General features: G+C 50.6%; 2 protein-coding genes across 2 annotated transcripts in view; both read right to left on the bottom strand.

Moving 5' to 3' along the window:
* The window catches only part of lsamp (limbic system associated membrane protein), a 509713-nt gene that overhangs the window by 384952 nt on the left and 108187 nt on the right, over positions 1-16574 (bottom strand). The gene's annotated exons all lie outside the window — the stretch shown is intronic.
* sik3 (SIK family kinase 3) overlaps positions 6242-16574 on the bottom strand; it is a 16438-nt gene continuing 6105 nt past the window's right edge. Inside the window, exons 4-8 of the mRNA XM_067450874.1 lie at positions 12171-12856; positions 11864-11967; positions 11477-11606; positions 11251-11381; positions 6242-10355 (exon numbers count right to left, since the gene is read on the bottom strand). Coding sequence (XP_067306975.1) covers positions 11260-11381; positions 11477-11606; positions 11864-11967; positions 12171-12856 — 1042 coding nt within the window. The 3' untranslated portion in view covers positions 6242-10355; positions 11251-11259. The remainder of the gene's footprint in view (positions 10356-11250; positions 11382-11476; positions 11607-11863; positions 11968-12170; positions 12857-16574) is intronic.

The following is a 16574-nucleotide window of genomic DNA, read 5'->3' as shown; positions in this document are numbered from 1 at the left end:
AAACACAGAGCAGGAGGCAGCAGACGAGTGTTTGCTGACTCTCTCTCTCTCACACACACACACTCTCTCTCTCTCTCTCTCTCTCTGTGTGTGTGTGTGTGTGTAAACGCAGGATAACCCTGTCAGATCTGAGCTCGACTGGTCATGTCTGCTCATCCTCTGCAGTGCAGGATACATTCAGACACCAGCAGCTGCACACAGAACTCATGATGATGAATAAAACATCCATTTGCTTATTGATCCAAAGGCACACACACACACACACACACACACACACACACACACACAAATCTTTTTAAAGAGCCAGCAAACACGAGACCTACTAGAAGGTCAATGGAATAACCTAGAACAGGGAGGGATTGAGAAAGAGCGACACCATAGAAGAAGACTTCTCGACTATTTCTTGAATATTTCCGGGATTCTGCCTGGATAGGTTTGGGAATATCGTTCCACTAAGCGTGCATGAGAAGGTTCTGGAAAGTGTTGTGTCTCTCTGTGCAGGCACCATTTGAAGAGGTTTGACTGCACAATAGCCCAGAAATGACGAGGATGAGAAGTTATGCTCCATTAGCAAAAGCCTGGTCTTCCTGGTGTTGTGCAGGAGTTACAACTTGGTCTTTGAAGGTCAGCGGGACATTAAAAATTACCCCAAGAATCGAACTTAATAGGATTATTGTTATCGATTATTGAATCATGGTCGTGTGATTATATTATCGGGATGGTAAAGTTGCGTCGTAGTGATGGGGTGGCTGGGAAGACGAGAAGCTCTGTCTTCGCTAGGTTGAGCTGTAGGTGACGTTCTTCCATCCATGCAGAGATCCGTGAAGCTACTGTGGGATCTTCTGTTTTGAAATAAAGAGTAGAACTGTGTGTCATCAGCATAGCAATGGGAGAAACCATGAGCCTGTGTAATGGCTCCCAGTGATAAGGAGACTATGGAGAGTAAGAGAGGTCAGAGGACTGCACCCTGGGGTACCTCAGGGACCAGATGATGTGTGTCAGACCTGTGAGGTGAGACTCAAACCAGTAAAGTGTTGTTCCAGTGATGAAGAGTCTATGGAGAGTAAGAGAGGTCAGAGGACTGAACCCTGGGGTACCTCAGGGACCAGATGATGTGTGTCAGACCTGTGAGGTGAGACTCAAACCAGTAAAGTGTTGTTCCAGTGATGAAGAGTCTATGGAGAGTAAGAGAGGTCAGAGGACTGAACCCTGGGGTACCTCAGGGACCAGATGATGTGTGTCAGACCTGTGAGGAGAGACTCAAATCAGTCAAGGGTTGTTCCGGTGATGAAGTCTATGGAGAGTAAGAGAGATCAGAGGACTGAACCCTGGGGTACCTCAGGGACCAGATGATGTGTGTCAGACCTGTGAGGAGAGACTCAAACCAGTAAAGTGTTGTTCCAGTGAAGAAGAGTCTATGGAGAGTAAGAGAGGTCAGAGGACTGAACCCTGGGGTACCTCAGGGACCAGATGAGGTGTGTCAGACCTGTGAGGCGAGACTCAAACCAGTAAAGTGTTGTTCCAGTGATGAAGAGTCTATGGAGAGTAAGAGAGGTCAGAGGACTGAACCCTGGGGTACCTCAGGGACCAGATGACGTGTGTCAGACCTGTGAGGCGAGACTCAAACCAGTGAAGTGTTGTTCCAGTGATGAAGAGCCATGGAGAGTAAGAGAGGTCAGAGGACTGAACCCTGGGGTACCTCAGGGACCAGATGATGTGTGTCAGACCTGTGAGGGGAGACTCAAACCAGTGAAGTGTTGTTCCAGTGATGAAGAGTCTATGGAGAGTAAGAGAGGTCAGAGGCCTGAACCCTGGGGTACCTCAGGGACCAGATGAGGTGTGTCAGACCTGTGAGGAGAGACTCAAACCAGTTAAGTGTTGTTCCAGTGATGAAGAGTCTATGAAGAGTAAGAGAGGTCAGAGGACTGAACCCTGGGGTACCTCAGCGACCAGATGATGTGTGTCAGACCTGTGAGGAGAGACTCAAACCAGTAAAGTGTTGTTCCAGTGATGAAGTCTATGGAGAGTAAGAGAGGTCAGAGGACTGAACCCTGGGGTACCTTAGCGACCAGATGACGTGTGACAGACCTGTGAGGAGAGACTCAAACCAGTAAAGTGTTGTCCCAGTGATGAAGAGTCTATGGAGAGTAAGAGAGGTCAGAGGACTGAACCCTGGGGTACCTCAGGGACCAGATGATGTGTGTCAGACCTGTGAGGTGAGACTCAAACCAGTAAAGTGTTGTTCCAGTGATGAAGAGTCTATGGAGAGTAAGAGAGGTCAGAGGACTGAACCCTGGGGTACCTCAGGGACCAGATGATGTGTGTCAGACCTGTGAGGTGAGACTCAAACCAGTAAAGTGTTGTTCCAGTGATGAAGAGTCTATGGAGAGTAAGAAAGGTCAGAGGACTGAACCCTGGGGTACCTCAGCGACCAGATGAGGTACCCGAGAGGTCAGAGGACTGAACCCTGGGGTACCTCAGCGACCAGATGAGGTGTGTCAGACCTGTTAGGGGAGACTCAAACCAGTAAAGTGTTGTTCCAGTGATGAAGAGCCTATGGAGAGTAAGAGAGGTCAGAGGACTGAACCCTGGGGTACCTCAGGGACCAGATGACGTGTGACAGACCTGTGAGGAGAGACTCAAACCAGTGAAGTGTTGTTCCAGTGATGAAGAGTCTATGGAGAGTAAGAGAGGTCAGAGGACTGAACCCTGGGGTACCTCAGCGACCAGATGATGTGTGTCAGACCTGTGAGGAGAGACTCAAACCAGTAAAGTGTTGTTCCAGTGATGAAGAGTCTATGGAGAGTAAGAGAGGTCAGAGGACTGAACCCTGGGGTACCTCAGCGACCAGATGATGTGTGTCAGACCTGTGAGGAGAGACTCAAACCAGTAAAGTGTTGTTCCAGTGATGAAGAGTCTATGGAGAGTAAGAGAGGTCAGAGGACTGAACCCTGGAGTACCTCAGGGACCAGATGATGTGTGTCAGACCTGTGAGGGGAGACTCAAACCAGTAAAGTGTTGCTCCAGTGATAAAGAGTAAGAGAGGTCAGAGGACTAAACCCTGGGGTACCTCAGGAACCAGATGATGTGTGTCAGACCTGTGAGGCGAGACTCAAACCAGTAAAGTGTTGTTCCAGTGATGAAGTGTCTATGGAGAGTAAGAGAGGTCAGAGGACTGAACCCTGGGGTACCTCAGGAACCAGATGATGTGTGTCAGACCTGTGAGGCGAGACTCAAACCAGTAAAGTGTTGCTCCAGTGATGAAGAGTCTATGGAGAGTAAGAGAGGTCAGAGGACTGAACCCTGGGGTACCTCAGGGACCAGATGAGGTGTGTCAGACCTGTGAGGAGAGACTCAAACCAGTAAAGTGTTGTTCCAGTGATGAAGAGTCTTTGGAGAGTAAGAGAGGTCAGAGGACTGAACCCTGGGGTACCTCAGGGACCAGATGATGTGTGTCAGACCTGTGAGGAGAGACTTAAACCAGTAAAGTGTTGTTCCAGTGATGAAGAGTCTATGGAGAGAGTGAGAGAGGTCAGAGGACTGAACCCTGGGGTACCTCAGGGACCAGATGATGTGTGTCAGACCTGTGAGGCAAGACTCAAACCAGTAAAGTGTTGTTCCAGTGATGAAGTGTCTATGGAGAGTAAGAGAGGTCAGAGGACTGAACCCTGGGGTACCTCAGGGACCAGACGATGTGTGTCAGACCTGTGAGGCAAGACTCAAACCAGTAAAGTGTTGTTCCAGTGATGAAGTGTCTATGGAGAGTAAGAGAGGTCAGAGGACTGAACCCTGGGGTACCTCAGGGACCAGATGATGTGTGTCAGACCTGTGAGGAGAGACTCAAACCAGTAAAGTGTTGTTCCAGTGATGAAGTGTCTATGGAGAGTAAGAGAGGTCAGAGGACTGAACCCTGGGGTACCTCAGGGACCAGATGATGTGTGTCAGACCTGTGAGGGGAGACTCAAACCAGTAAAGTGTTGTTCCAGTGATGAAGAGTCTTTGGAGAGTAAGAGAGGTCAGAGGACTGAACCCTGGGGTACCTCAGGGACCAGATGACGTGTGTCAGACCTGTGAGGGGAGACTCAAACCAGTAAAGTGTTGTTCCAGTGATGAAGAGTCTTTGGAGAGTAAGAGAGGTCAGAGGACTGAACCCTGGGGTACCTCAGCGACCAGATGATGTGTGTCAGACCTGTGAGGAGAGACTCAAACCAGTAAAGTGTTGTTCCAGTGATGAAGAGTCTTTGGAGAGTAAGAGAGGTCAGAGGACTGAACCCTGGAGTACCTCAGGGACCAGATGATGTGTGTCAGACCTGTGAGGCAAGACTCAAACCAGTAAAGTATTGTTCCAGTGATGAAGAGTCTATGGAGAGTAAGAGAGGTCAGAGGACTGAACCCTGGGGTACCTCAGCGACCAGATGATGTGTGTCAGACCTGTGAGGAGAGACTCAAACCAGTAAAGTGTTGTTCCAGTGATGAAGAGTCTTTGGAGAGTAAGAGAGGTCAGAGGACTGAACCCTGGGGTACCTCAGGGACCAGATGAGGTGTGTCAGACCTGTGAGGAGAGACTCAAACCAGTAAAGTGTTGTTCCAGTGATGAAGTGTCTATGGAGAGTAAGAGAGGTCAGAGGACTGAACCCTGGGATACCTCAGGGACCAGATGATGTGTGTCAGACCTGTGAGGCAAGACTCAAACCAGTAAAGTGTTGTTCCAGTGATGAAGTGTCTATGGAGAGTAAGAGAGGTCAGAGGACTGAACCCTGGGGTACCTCAGGGACCAGATGATGTGTGTCAGACCTGTGAGGAGAGACTCAAACCAGTAAAGTGTTGTTCCAGTGATGAAGTGTCTATGGAGAGTAAGAGAGGTCAGAGGACTGAACCCTGGGGTACCTCAGGGACCAGATGACGTGTGTCAGACCTGTGAGGAGAGACTCAAACCAGTAAAGTGTTGCTCCAGTGATGAAGAGTCTATGGAGAGTAAGAGAGGTCAGAGGACTGAACCCTGGGGTACCTCAGGGACCAGATGATGTGTGTCAGACCTGTGAGGAGAGACTCAAACCAGTAAAGTGTTGCTCCAGTGATGAGTCTATGGAGAGTAAGAGAGGTCAGAGGACTGAACCCTGGGGTACCTCAGGGACCAGATGAGGTGTGTCAGACCTGTGAGGAGAGACTCAAACCAGTAAAGTGTTGTTCCAGTGATGAAGTGTCTATGGAGAGTAAGAGAGGTCAGAGGACTGAACCCTGGGGTACCTCAGGGACCAGATGATGTGTGTCAGACCTGTGAGGAGAGACTCAAACCAGTAAAGTGTTGTTCCAGTGATGAAGTGTCTATGGAGAGTAAGAGAGGTCAGAGGACTGAACCCTGGGGTACCTCAGGGACCAGATGACTTGTGTCAGACCTGTGAGGTGAGACTCAAACCAGTAAAGTGTTGCTCCAGTGATGAAGAGTCTATGGAGAGTAAGAGAGGTCAGAGGACTGAACCCTGGGGTACCTCAGGGACCAGATGATGTGTGTCAGACCTGTGAGGAGAGACTCAAACCAGTAAAGTGTTGTTCCAGTGATGAAGTGTCTATGGAGAGTAAGAGAGGTCAGAGGACTGAACCCTGGGGTACCTCAGGGACCAGATGACTTGTGTCAGACCTGTGAGGTGAGACTCAAACCAGTAAAGTGTTGCTCCAGTGATGAAGAGTCTATGGAGAGTAAGAGAGGTCAGAGGACTGAACCCTGGGGTACCTCAGGGACCAGATGACGTTTTTTGGGCGACTACAATATGGAGATGTGCAACAAGAACAGCATAAACGTTTAGTATTTCCAGTTGCTGGGAATGGTTAGCAGTATTGTGTCATCTTCTGCGTGTGATGTTAGTGTGTTACCACATTTATTCATTAGCAGATGCCTCTGGCCCGAAACATATGCAGGTACACCAGTGCTAACATTTACTTGTTTCTACAGCGGTTTATACAATGCAGACTTTCAATAAACAGGAAAATAACAATATTGATGTTGTAGAAGTCAATTCAAAAGCAGCTCTACAGAAGACAATAGTGTCATTAATAATAACAGAGAAAATGCTGCTAAGTTGATCTATTATTAATGACTCAACACAAGCTCCATGTTTTGCATCTGTTCATAGCACGAGCACATGATGTAAAAGAGCTAGAGTAAATGTTCTCTTTCAGGTCCTGTGCCGTCATACTGAAGATAATCTGATGAAGGAACATCCAAAGAACACAGCACACACACTTCGGTCATATTCATTTCTTTATTTATATATATTTATTTTTTCTCTCAGTTTGTTTGGAATTCTTTTATAACCATTGTTGTTGCACTTTAGTATTTTTTTCAAAAAACATAAAGCCAAAAAAAAAAGAAAGAAGAAAATGACAGATCTAGAAAGGACAAAAGGGTGGAGCATAACTTGATGGACAGATGGAGGACGAGGAGGATCATGGTTATCTCCATGGAGACACACTGTGATAAAGACACGCCCGTCTCACCTCAGATGATCATGTGACTGTTATTGGTGTGGTCAGACCGAAGACGAACCGCTCGATCTCAGCCTCGTTTCCACCACGGAAAAGCCGGAACTGTGGGAAAGGCTGAACTGAGTGTTTAATTCGGACCTTTTCCTTGCAATTGTACAGAAAAAGTAAGAATAGCGATATAAATCGCAAATCCCACTGTCCCCCACAAGTTTATATACATAGATTCCGACTTTAATATAATTGTGGCAAAAAGTCAAAATTGCAAGAAAAGTGCCAAAAATTCTGAGTTTATATTCGACTCTTCGGACTTGAATTGCACGAGGGAACAAACATGAATTGTGAGAAACTCAGAATGGAGAGATAAATGTGTATACAATGCTTTTGTTTACGCCGTGGTGGAGAGACGCTTCCATACAGTTCCATCTGGCTCTAAACTCTGTCTGACAGTCCGTCCGTCTGTCTGACCGTCTGACTACTGTCTGTCTGTCCGTCTGTCTGACCGCCTGACTGCTGTCTGTCTGACCGTCTGAACGTCCGTCTGTCTGACTGTCTGACTACTGTCTGTCTGTCCGTCTGTCTGACCGTCTGACTGCTGTCTGTCTGACCGTCTGACTACTGTCTGTCTGACCGTCTGACTACTGTCTGTCTGACCGTCTGTCTGACCGTCTGACTGCTGTCTGTCTGACCGTCTGAACGTCCGTCTGTCTGACCGTCTGACTGCTGTCTGTCTGACCGTCTGACTGCTGTCTGTCTGACCGTCTGACTACTGTCTGTCTGACCATCTGACTGCTGTCTGTCTGACCGTTTGAACGTCCGTCTGTCTGACCGTCCATCTATCTGACATCAGACTGACCATCTGTCTGTCTGACCATCTGAACGTCCATCTATCTGACCATCTGTCTGTCTGACCGTCCATCTATCTGACCATCAGACTGACCATCTGTCTGTCTGACCGTCCGTCTATCTGACCATCAGACTGACCATCTGTCTGTCTGACCATCCATCTATCTGACCGTCTGTCTGTCTGACCATCTGTCCATCTATCTGACCATCTGTCTGTCTGACCGTCCATCTATCTGAACGTCCGTCTGTCTGACCATCCGTCTGTTTGACCACCTGTCCATCTATCTGACCATCTGTCTGTCTGACCATCTGTCCGACCATCCGTCTGTCTGACCATCTGTCCATCTATCTGACCATTAGTCTGTCTGACCGTCCATCTATCTGACCATTAGTCTGTCTGAACGTCCGTCTGTCTGACCATCCGTCCGTCTCTGACCATCAGACTGACCATCTGTCTGTCTGACCATCTGTCCGACCATCCATCTGTCTGACCATCCATCTGACCGTCTGTCGGTCTGACCGTCCATCTATCTGACCATCACTGACCATCTGTCTGTCTGACCATCTGTCTGTCTGACCGTCCATCTATCTGACCATTAGTCTGTCTGACCATCTGTCTGTCTGACCATCCATCTGACCGTCTGTCGGTCTGACCGTCCATCTATCTGACCATCACTTACCATCTGTCGGTTAGGGTTAGGCTATCTGTCTGTCTGACCGTCCATCTATCTGAACGTCTGTCTGTCTGACCGTCCGTCTGTCTGACCATCCGTCCGTCTATCTGACCATCAGACTGACCATCTGTCTGTCTGACCGTCCATCTATCTGAACGTCCGTCTGTCTGACCATCTAACCGTCTATCTGACCATCAGACTGACCATCTGTCTGTCTGACCGTCCATCTATCTGACCGTCCGTCTGTCTGACCATCTGTCTGTCTGACCGTCCATCTATCTGACCATTAGTCTGTCTGACCATCTGTCTGTCTGACCATCCATCTGACCGTCTGTCGGTCTGACCGTCCATCTATCTGACCATCACTGACCATCTGTCGGTTAGGGTTAGGCTATCTATCTGTCTGACCATCCATCTATCTGAACGTCTGTCTGTCTGACCGTCCGTCTGTCTGACCATCCGTCCGTCTATCTGACCATCAGACTGACCATCTGTCTGTCTGACCGTCCATCTATCTGAACGTCCGTCTGTCTGACCATCTAACCGTCTATCTGACCATCAGACTGACCATCTGTCTGTCTGACCGTCCATCTATCTGACCGTCCGTCTGTCTGACCATCTGTCTGTCTGACCGTCCATCTATCTGACCATTAGTCTGTCTGACCATCTGTCTGTCTGACCATCCATCTGACCGTCTGTCGGTCTGACCGTCCATCTATCTGACCATCACTGACCATCTGTCGGTTAGGGTTAGGCTATCTATCTGTCTGACCATCCATCTATCTGAACGTCTGTCTGTCTGACCGTCCGTCTGTCTGACCATCCGTCCGTCTATCTGACCATCAGACTGACCATCTGTCTGTCTGACCGTCCATCTATCTGAACGTCCGTCTGTCTGACCATCTAACCGTCTATCTGACCATCAGACTGACCATCTGTCTGTCTGACCGTCCATCTATCTGACCGTCCGTCTGTCTGACCATCTGTCTGTCTGACCGTCCGTCTATCTGACTGCCCGACTGACCATCTGTTTGACCATCTGTCTGTCTGACCGTCCATCTATCTGACCATCCGTCTGTCTGACCATCCGTCCGTCTATCTGACTGCCCGACTGACCATCTGACTGCTGTCTGTCTGACTGGCCATCTATCTGACTGTCCCTCTGTCTGACCATCTGTCTGTCTGACCGTCCGTCTATCTGACTGCCCGACTGACCATCTGTTTGACCATCTGTCTGTCTGACCGTCCATCTATCTGACCATCTGACTGCTGTCTGTCTGACTGGCCATCTATCTGACTGTCCCTCTGTCTGACCGTCCGACTGACCATCTGTTTGTCTGACCGTCTGTCTGTCTGACCATCTGTCTGTCTGTCCGTCGGTCTATCTGACCATCAGAATGACCATCTGTCTGTCTGACTGACTGCCCATCTATCTGACCGTCCGTCTGTCTGTCTGACTGTATGTCAGCTAAAACATCATCATGACAAAGTAAAGTAAACAATATACAAAAGCTTGTCCAACATCACAGAAAAATAACCAATAAAGCTTTGAAAGGAAAGGTCAGCTCAAACCATCCTCAGCTATGAGCAGTACATGATCTGTGAAACGACCCACAATGCATCAGTCACCGGCCTCAGACAGACGGATGGGCGGATGGAATGAAGGAGGTGAACAACAAACAGAGGAAAAGCAAAACAACAACTGAAAGTGCAAAAATCACTTTGAGGAAACAAACGCCGCTGTTCTCTCGTTGCAACACAGAACGGTTTAATAATAATAATAATAATAATCATTCTTTTTAATAATGTCATAACCATAAAACGTCTCTTACAGAAAACAAGAACAATAATGATCATAATTCCTACAGAACATTAGCCATAAAAATGCGTTAAAAATAAAAAAACAGAAGTGAAGAAAGGAGAGCGAATGAGAGTCGGCCGTCCCGGAATGACCCCCGCCGCAGCACAGGCTCACCGTGAAATACTTTGGGTTTGTGGCGTTTGGTAATGACGTCTCTTCGTGTGTGTGTGTGTGTGTGTGTGTGTTTACATAAGACTCTGTGTAAGCCTTGTACATCGGAGTGCGCGAGAGCGCTGCTATGGCGACGGAAAGAGGGCGTGGTCAGGTGGGGGAGGGGCGGTTGATTATTGGGCTGCAGCAGATGGGCGGGACTCGCCCCAGCCAATCAGAGAAGCTCCTGCGTCATGACGGCCAATGGCGTTGAAAAGGAAGCCGAGAGCTCCGCCCCCTGCGAGCAGGCCACACCCACAGCACCCCGACAGACAGACGATGAGGATTTGGCATGACAGCACAACACAGCAGACGGATATGAGCTTTATACAGCAAATACACCCCTGCAACACAACACACACTCATATTAATACACAGCAGTAAAAACAACACTAAATATAGGGGTTCTTTAACGAATATTGACCATATAAACAATCACGCAGACGATTTTGGTATGTAATATACACCGATTAGGCGTTACATTATGACCACATTCCTAAAATAGCTTCTTATTGCGGCTCGCCTTCTTCTCATAGTGCATCCTGGGGCCGTGTGTTCCCCAGCCACACACACACACACACACACACACACCCGGCCATCCACGGGATTCCTCAGACCAGGCCACCTTCTTCCATTGCTCCGTGGTCCAGTTCTGATGCTCACGTGCCACTGTTGGTGCTTTCGGCGGGGTCAGGGGTCAGAGGTCACCCTGACTGGTCCATACGCCTCAAACTGAGCTGCTCTGTGTATTCTGACAGCTTTCTATCAGAACCAGCATTAACTTCTGGAGCAGTTTGAGCTCCAGTAGCTGGTCTGTTTGATCGGACCCCACAGGCCAGCCTTTGCTCCCCACGGTCATCAATGAGCCTTGGCCGCCCATGACCCTGTGGCCGGTTCTCCACTGGTCCTTCCTTGGAGCACTTTTGATAGATACTGACCACTGCAGACCGGGAACAGCCCACAAGAGCTGCAGTTTTGGAGATGCTCTGACCCAGTCGTCTAGCCGTCACAATCTGGCCAAACTCGCTCAAATCCTTACGCTTGCCCATTTCTCCTGCTTCACACACATCAACTCTGAGGACTAAATGTTCACTTGCTGCCTAATATATCCCACCCACTAACAGGAGATGAAGAGATCATAATGTTATGCCTGATCGGTGTATATTACGTAATGTGAGTTTACTCTATGTGGGTAAAACAGATATTCATATTTGAATGCTCACACACACACACACACACCTGTGTTCGTTAGACCCCGGCCTGTTCCACACTGTACTGCAGGTCGGGGGTTTTGTAGCTTAGCAGCATATCACTGGTGCAGGAGGACGGGTAACACGACGCAGGGTGAACCTCTGTCTCCACGTCACACGCTAAACACACACACACCACATCATCATCATCATCATCATCGCCGTCGTCGTCATCATCATCATCGTCAGTGAGCGTGTGTGTGTGTGTCACACACCTGAACCCTCCCTCTGCTGCAGCTGCTGGCTTCCTGTCAGAGACGATTGGCTGAGGATGTCCGACATGCGGGCGGAGCTTAGCGCCTTCCCGGCCAATAAGCTCATTCCAGACATCGACTCCGCCTGCTCCTACAAGAGGGGGAGGTCAAGGGGTCAGTGCTGGAGCTGCATCAGTCACACACACACACACACACACACACACACACACACACACACACACACACACACACACACAGCCCCTAAACCTACCCATCACACACACACACTGCCCATAAACCTACCCATCACACACACACACACACACACACACACACACACACACACACACACACACACACACACACACAGCCCCTAAACCTACCCATCACACACACACACACACGTACGTAGGCGTCGTCGCAGGTCTGGATGGTGTGATGCCGCTGTAACGATCCTCGCGGTCTGAAGCCGTTGTGATCCTCAATCACCCGACAGCTGGCAGCATCTGACTCTAGAGACACACATAATAAACACATGAGATGGAGAGATGGAGAGAAGCAGAGAAGGAGAGAGGGAGGGATGGAGAGAGGGAGGGATGGAGAGAGGGAGAGATGGAGAGAGGGAGAGAGGGAGAGAAGGAGGAGAGATGTACAGATGTAGAGAAGGAAAGATGGAGAGATAGAGTAAATGGTGTTTAAAGTGAGAGAGCTTTACCTCTGGTGGGCGTGGCTCCGTGCATGTAGGCGTGTCTATGTGTGGGGGAGGAGTAGGGCGGCGTGCTGCAAAGGGGCGGAGCCAGCATGTCATGCGCCTCTGCACAGGGGGCGGCGGCTTTGGCCAGGAGTCCCTCATGATAGGTTGGCATCTCATCCTCCTCCATGCTCTCGGAGGGAGGGGCGGGGCATTCGGGGGCGGTCCTTATTTGGAGCAGGTGGTGGTAGTGCTGTGTGGGCGGGGCTTGCGGAGCCTCTAAGCTCTCGCCGGATTGGCCCAGCTGCTGCAGCATTAGCATCTCTCCGTAGTCCTGGTTTGTGGGCGTGGCTGCGGGCGGGGCTGTGCGAGGGGCGTGGCGTTTAAGCAGCGCGGCGAGGTCCTGCGGGGGAAGCCGCGGATCGGCCTGACCCGTTAGCGAATGGCGCGGCGAGAGAAGGCCCTGTAAAGTGGGCGTGACCTGTTGGGCCGGCCTATATTCCAGCGGCGTGGGCGATAGCAAAGCCTGCTGTAGCGCTGATGGGCTTCCGTAGCCGACCGCGCCCTGATAGCCCTCCAGCCCCGGCACCTTTAGACACGCCCCCTGCAGGTAAGGGTTATACGTGCCTATGATGCTGCTCACGCCCTCGCCGAACAGGTGCGGGTTAAACTGCTCGTATGCGGAAGTGTGGAAGCGACTCAAACTGCGACTGCAACACAAACAAGACAGATTCTCATTAGCATAACCACACCCCTATTACAGTGTGTGGGACTCCTCCCCTTCTAAAGCCAACATGAAACAATGACATTAATGTGATGTTTCAGAGCAAAACAGGACTCAAATTGGCGGTTAAAAAACTGCATTACCCATAATTCCTGCAAAAGAGCTATTTAGCTCCGCCCACTTCCATGACGTGATCACGTCGCCGACAAATATTTATATGCACATTTCGAAATGAATGCTCTAAAGATGTTCGTGTTGGAACAGGAAGGGGCCGTCCCCGAACTGTTCCCGCAAAGTTGGGAGCATGAAATTGTTCAAAATGTCTCGGTACGCTGAAAAAAAGTCGTTCAGTCTTGTATCTGCCTTTTTCATTTAAATAAAACTGATTGTGATTGGTCGGTTCAGATTATAACTGTATTGAAATCCCAATGGATGGTGTTTTGAGCGACAGCAGACGGATGATCAATGGCTAGGCCTGTCGCGATAGTCGATAAATCAATTATAAATCAGGTGTTTATACTCGACGCCTCGTCCGTTTGGGGAGGTCTTTATACTCGACGCCTCGTCCGTTTGGGGAGGAGTTCATACTCGACGCCTCGTCCGTTTGGGGAGGAGTACATACTCGACGCCTCGTCCGTTTGGGGAGGTGTTTATACTCGACGCCTCGTCCGTTTGGGGAGGTGTTCATACTCGACGCCTCGTCTGTTTGGGGAGGAGTACATACTCGACGCCTCGTCCGTTTGGGGAGGTGTTCATACTCCACGCCTCGTCCGTTTGGGGAGGAGTACATACTCGACGCCTCGTCCGTTTGGGGAGGAGTACATACTCGACGCCTCGTCCGTTTGGGGAGGTGTTCATACTCCACGCCTCGTCCGTTTGGGGAGGAGTACATACTCGACGCCTCGTCCGTTTGGGGAGGTGTTCATACTCAACGCCTCGTCCGTTTGGGGAGGAGTACATACTCGACGCCTCGTCCGTTTGGGGAGGTGTTCATACTCGACGCCTCGTCCGTTTGGGGAGGTGTTCATACTCGACGCCTCGTCCGTTTGGGGAGGTGTTCATACTCGACGCCTCGTCCGTTTGGGGAGGTGTTCATACTCGACGCCTCGTCCGTTTGGGGAGGTGTTTATACTCGACGCCTCGTCCGTTTGGGGAGGTGTTTATACTCGACGCCTCGTCCGTTTGGGGAGGTGTTCATACTCGATGCCTCATCCGTTTGGGGAGGAGTACATACTCGACGCCTCGTCCGTTTGGGGAGGTGTTCATACTCGACGCCTCGTCCGTTTGGGGAGGTGTTCATACTCGACGCCTCGTCCGTTTGGGGAGGTGTTCATACTCGACCCCTCGTCCGTTTGGGGAGGTGTTTATACTCTACGCCTCGTCCGTTTGGGGAGGTGTTCGTACTCGACGCCTCGTCCGTTTAGGGAGGTGTTTATACTCTACGCCTCGTCCGTTTGGGGAGGTGTTTATACTCTACGCCTCGTCCATTTGGGGAGGTGTTTATACTCGACGCCTCGTCCGTTTGGGGAGGTGTTCATACTCGACGCCTCGTCCGTTTGGGGAGGAGTACATACTCGACGCCTCGTCCGTTTGGGGAGGTGTTCATACTCGACGCCTCGTCCGTTTGGGGAGGTGTTCATACTCGACGCCTCATCCGTTTGGGGAGGTGTTCGTACTCGACGCCTCGTCCGTTTGGGGAGGTGTTCATACTCGACGCCTCGTCCGTTTGGGGAGGTGTTCATACTCGACGCCTCGTCCGTTTGGGGAGGTGTTCATACTCGACGCATCGTCCGTTTGGGGAGGTGTTCATACTCGACGCCTTGTCCGTTTGGGGAGGTCTTTATACTCGACGCCTCGTCCGTTTGGGGAGGAGTTCATACTCGACGCCTCGTCCGTTTGGGGAGGAGTACATACTCGACGCCTCGTCCGTTTGGGGAGGTGTTTATACTCGACGCCTCGTCCGTTTGGGGAGGTGTTTATACTCGACGCCTCGTCCGTTTGGGGAGGTGTTCATACTCGACGCCTCATCCGTTTGGGGAGGTGTTCATACTCGACGCCTCGTCCGTTTGGGGAGGTGTTTATACTCGACGCCTCGTCCGTTTGGGGAGGTGTTCATACTCGACGCCTCGTCCGTTTGGGGAGGTGTTCATACTCGATGCGCAGACCGGGTGCGGCGTGATGAGACGTCATTCTCGGCCAGCGGATTCGTCTGGAACTCATGGCTCTTTGGTTGCGGAGCCACACGCAAAGTTACGAAATTCGCCGAGCAGAACGGCAAGCGAAACAGGGTCTCGCGCACTCCGCGTCGACGTCCTTTTTGCCGCGCGCACCCTCGCGCTCCAGCAGACGCGTCGTGTATAAACGAGGCTTAAAGCTACACTGAAGTTTGATAAACGCTTAAATTCTTCAGTTCAATCTCTGTGTGCTAAAGGCTCATGAGTTCCTGTAGAGAGCGATACACATTCACCTTCTGCCAAATAAAGGAAAAGCATCATCAATGTCTTTTCTCTCGCTGTCTCAAAATATCCCTTTCCTCAGAGATGGTCAAGTTCAGTTTGGGCATGATTAGGCTATGATATAGCAATGTTTGTTTAATACTGTATCCTAAATTGTGGATAATTAATATATCAAATGCTGAAGTACATTTCTGGATTAAAAGAAAAAACAACAAGAACCGTACGGAACGGTAACCCGTGACCCTAAACCCGTGACCCTAAACCCGTGACCCTAAACCCGTGACCCTAAACCCGTGAGCCTAAACCCGTGAGCCTAAACCCGTGAGCCTAAACCCGTGAGCCTAAACCCGTGAGCCTAAACCCGTGAGCCTAAACCCGTGAGCCTAAACCCGTGAGCCTAAACCCGTGAGCCTAAACCCGTGAGCCTAAACCCGTGAGCCTAAACCCGTGAGCCTAAACCCGTGAGCCTAAACCCGTGAGCCTAAACCCGTGACCCTAAACCCGTGAGCCTAAACCCGTGAGCCTAAACCCGTGACCCTAAACCCGTGAGCCTAAACCCGTGAGCCTAAACCCTAAACCCGTGAGCCTAAACCCGTGAGCCTAAACCCGTGAGCCTAAACCCGTGACCCTAAACCCGTGAGCCTAAACCCGTGACCCTAAACCCGTGAGCCTAAACCCGTGAGCCTAAACCCGTGACCCTAAACCCGTGAGCCTAAACCCGTGAGCCTAAACCCGTGAGCCTAAACCCGTGAGCCTAAACCCGTGAGCCTAAACCCGTGAGCCTAAACCCTAAACCCGTGAGCCTAAACCCGTGAGCCTAAACCCGTGAGCCTAAACCCGTGAGCCTAAACCCGTGAGCCTAAACCCGTGACCCTAAACCCGTGAGCCTAAACCCGTGAGCCTAAACCCGTGAGCCTAAACCCGTGAGCCTAAACCCTAAACCCGTGAGCCTAAACCCGTGAGCCTAAACCCGTGAGCCTAAACCCGTGAGCCTAAACCCGTGACCCTAAACCCGTGACCCTAAACCCGTGAGCCTAAACCCGTGAGCCTAAACCCGTGACCCTAAACCCGTGACCCTAAACCCGTGAGCCTAAACCCGTGACCCTAAACCCGTGACCCTAAACCCGTGAGCCTAAACCCGTGAGCCTAAACCCGTGAGCCTAAACCCGTGAGCCTAAACCCGTGAGCCTAAACCCGTGAGCCTAAACCCGTGAGCCTAAACCCGTGAGCCTAAACCCGTGAGCCTAA

This window comes from Pseudorasbora parva, chromosome 8, assembly GCF_024679245.1.
Source record: "Pseudorasbora parva isolate DD20220531a chromosome 8, ASM2467924v1, whole genome shotgun sequence".
In the NCBI taxonomy this organism is placed as follows: Eukaryota; Metazoa; Chordata; class Actinopteri; order Cypriniformes; family Gobionidae; genus Pseudorasbora; species Pseudorasbora parva.
This window is presented reverse-complemented; position numbering and strand designations above follow the sequence as displayed.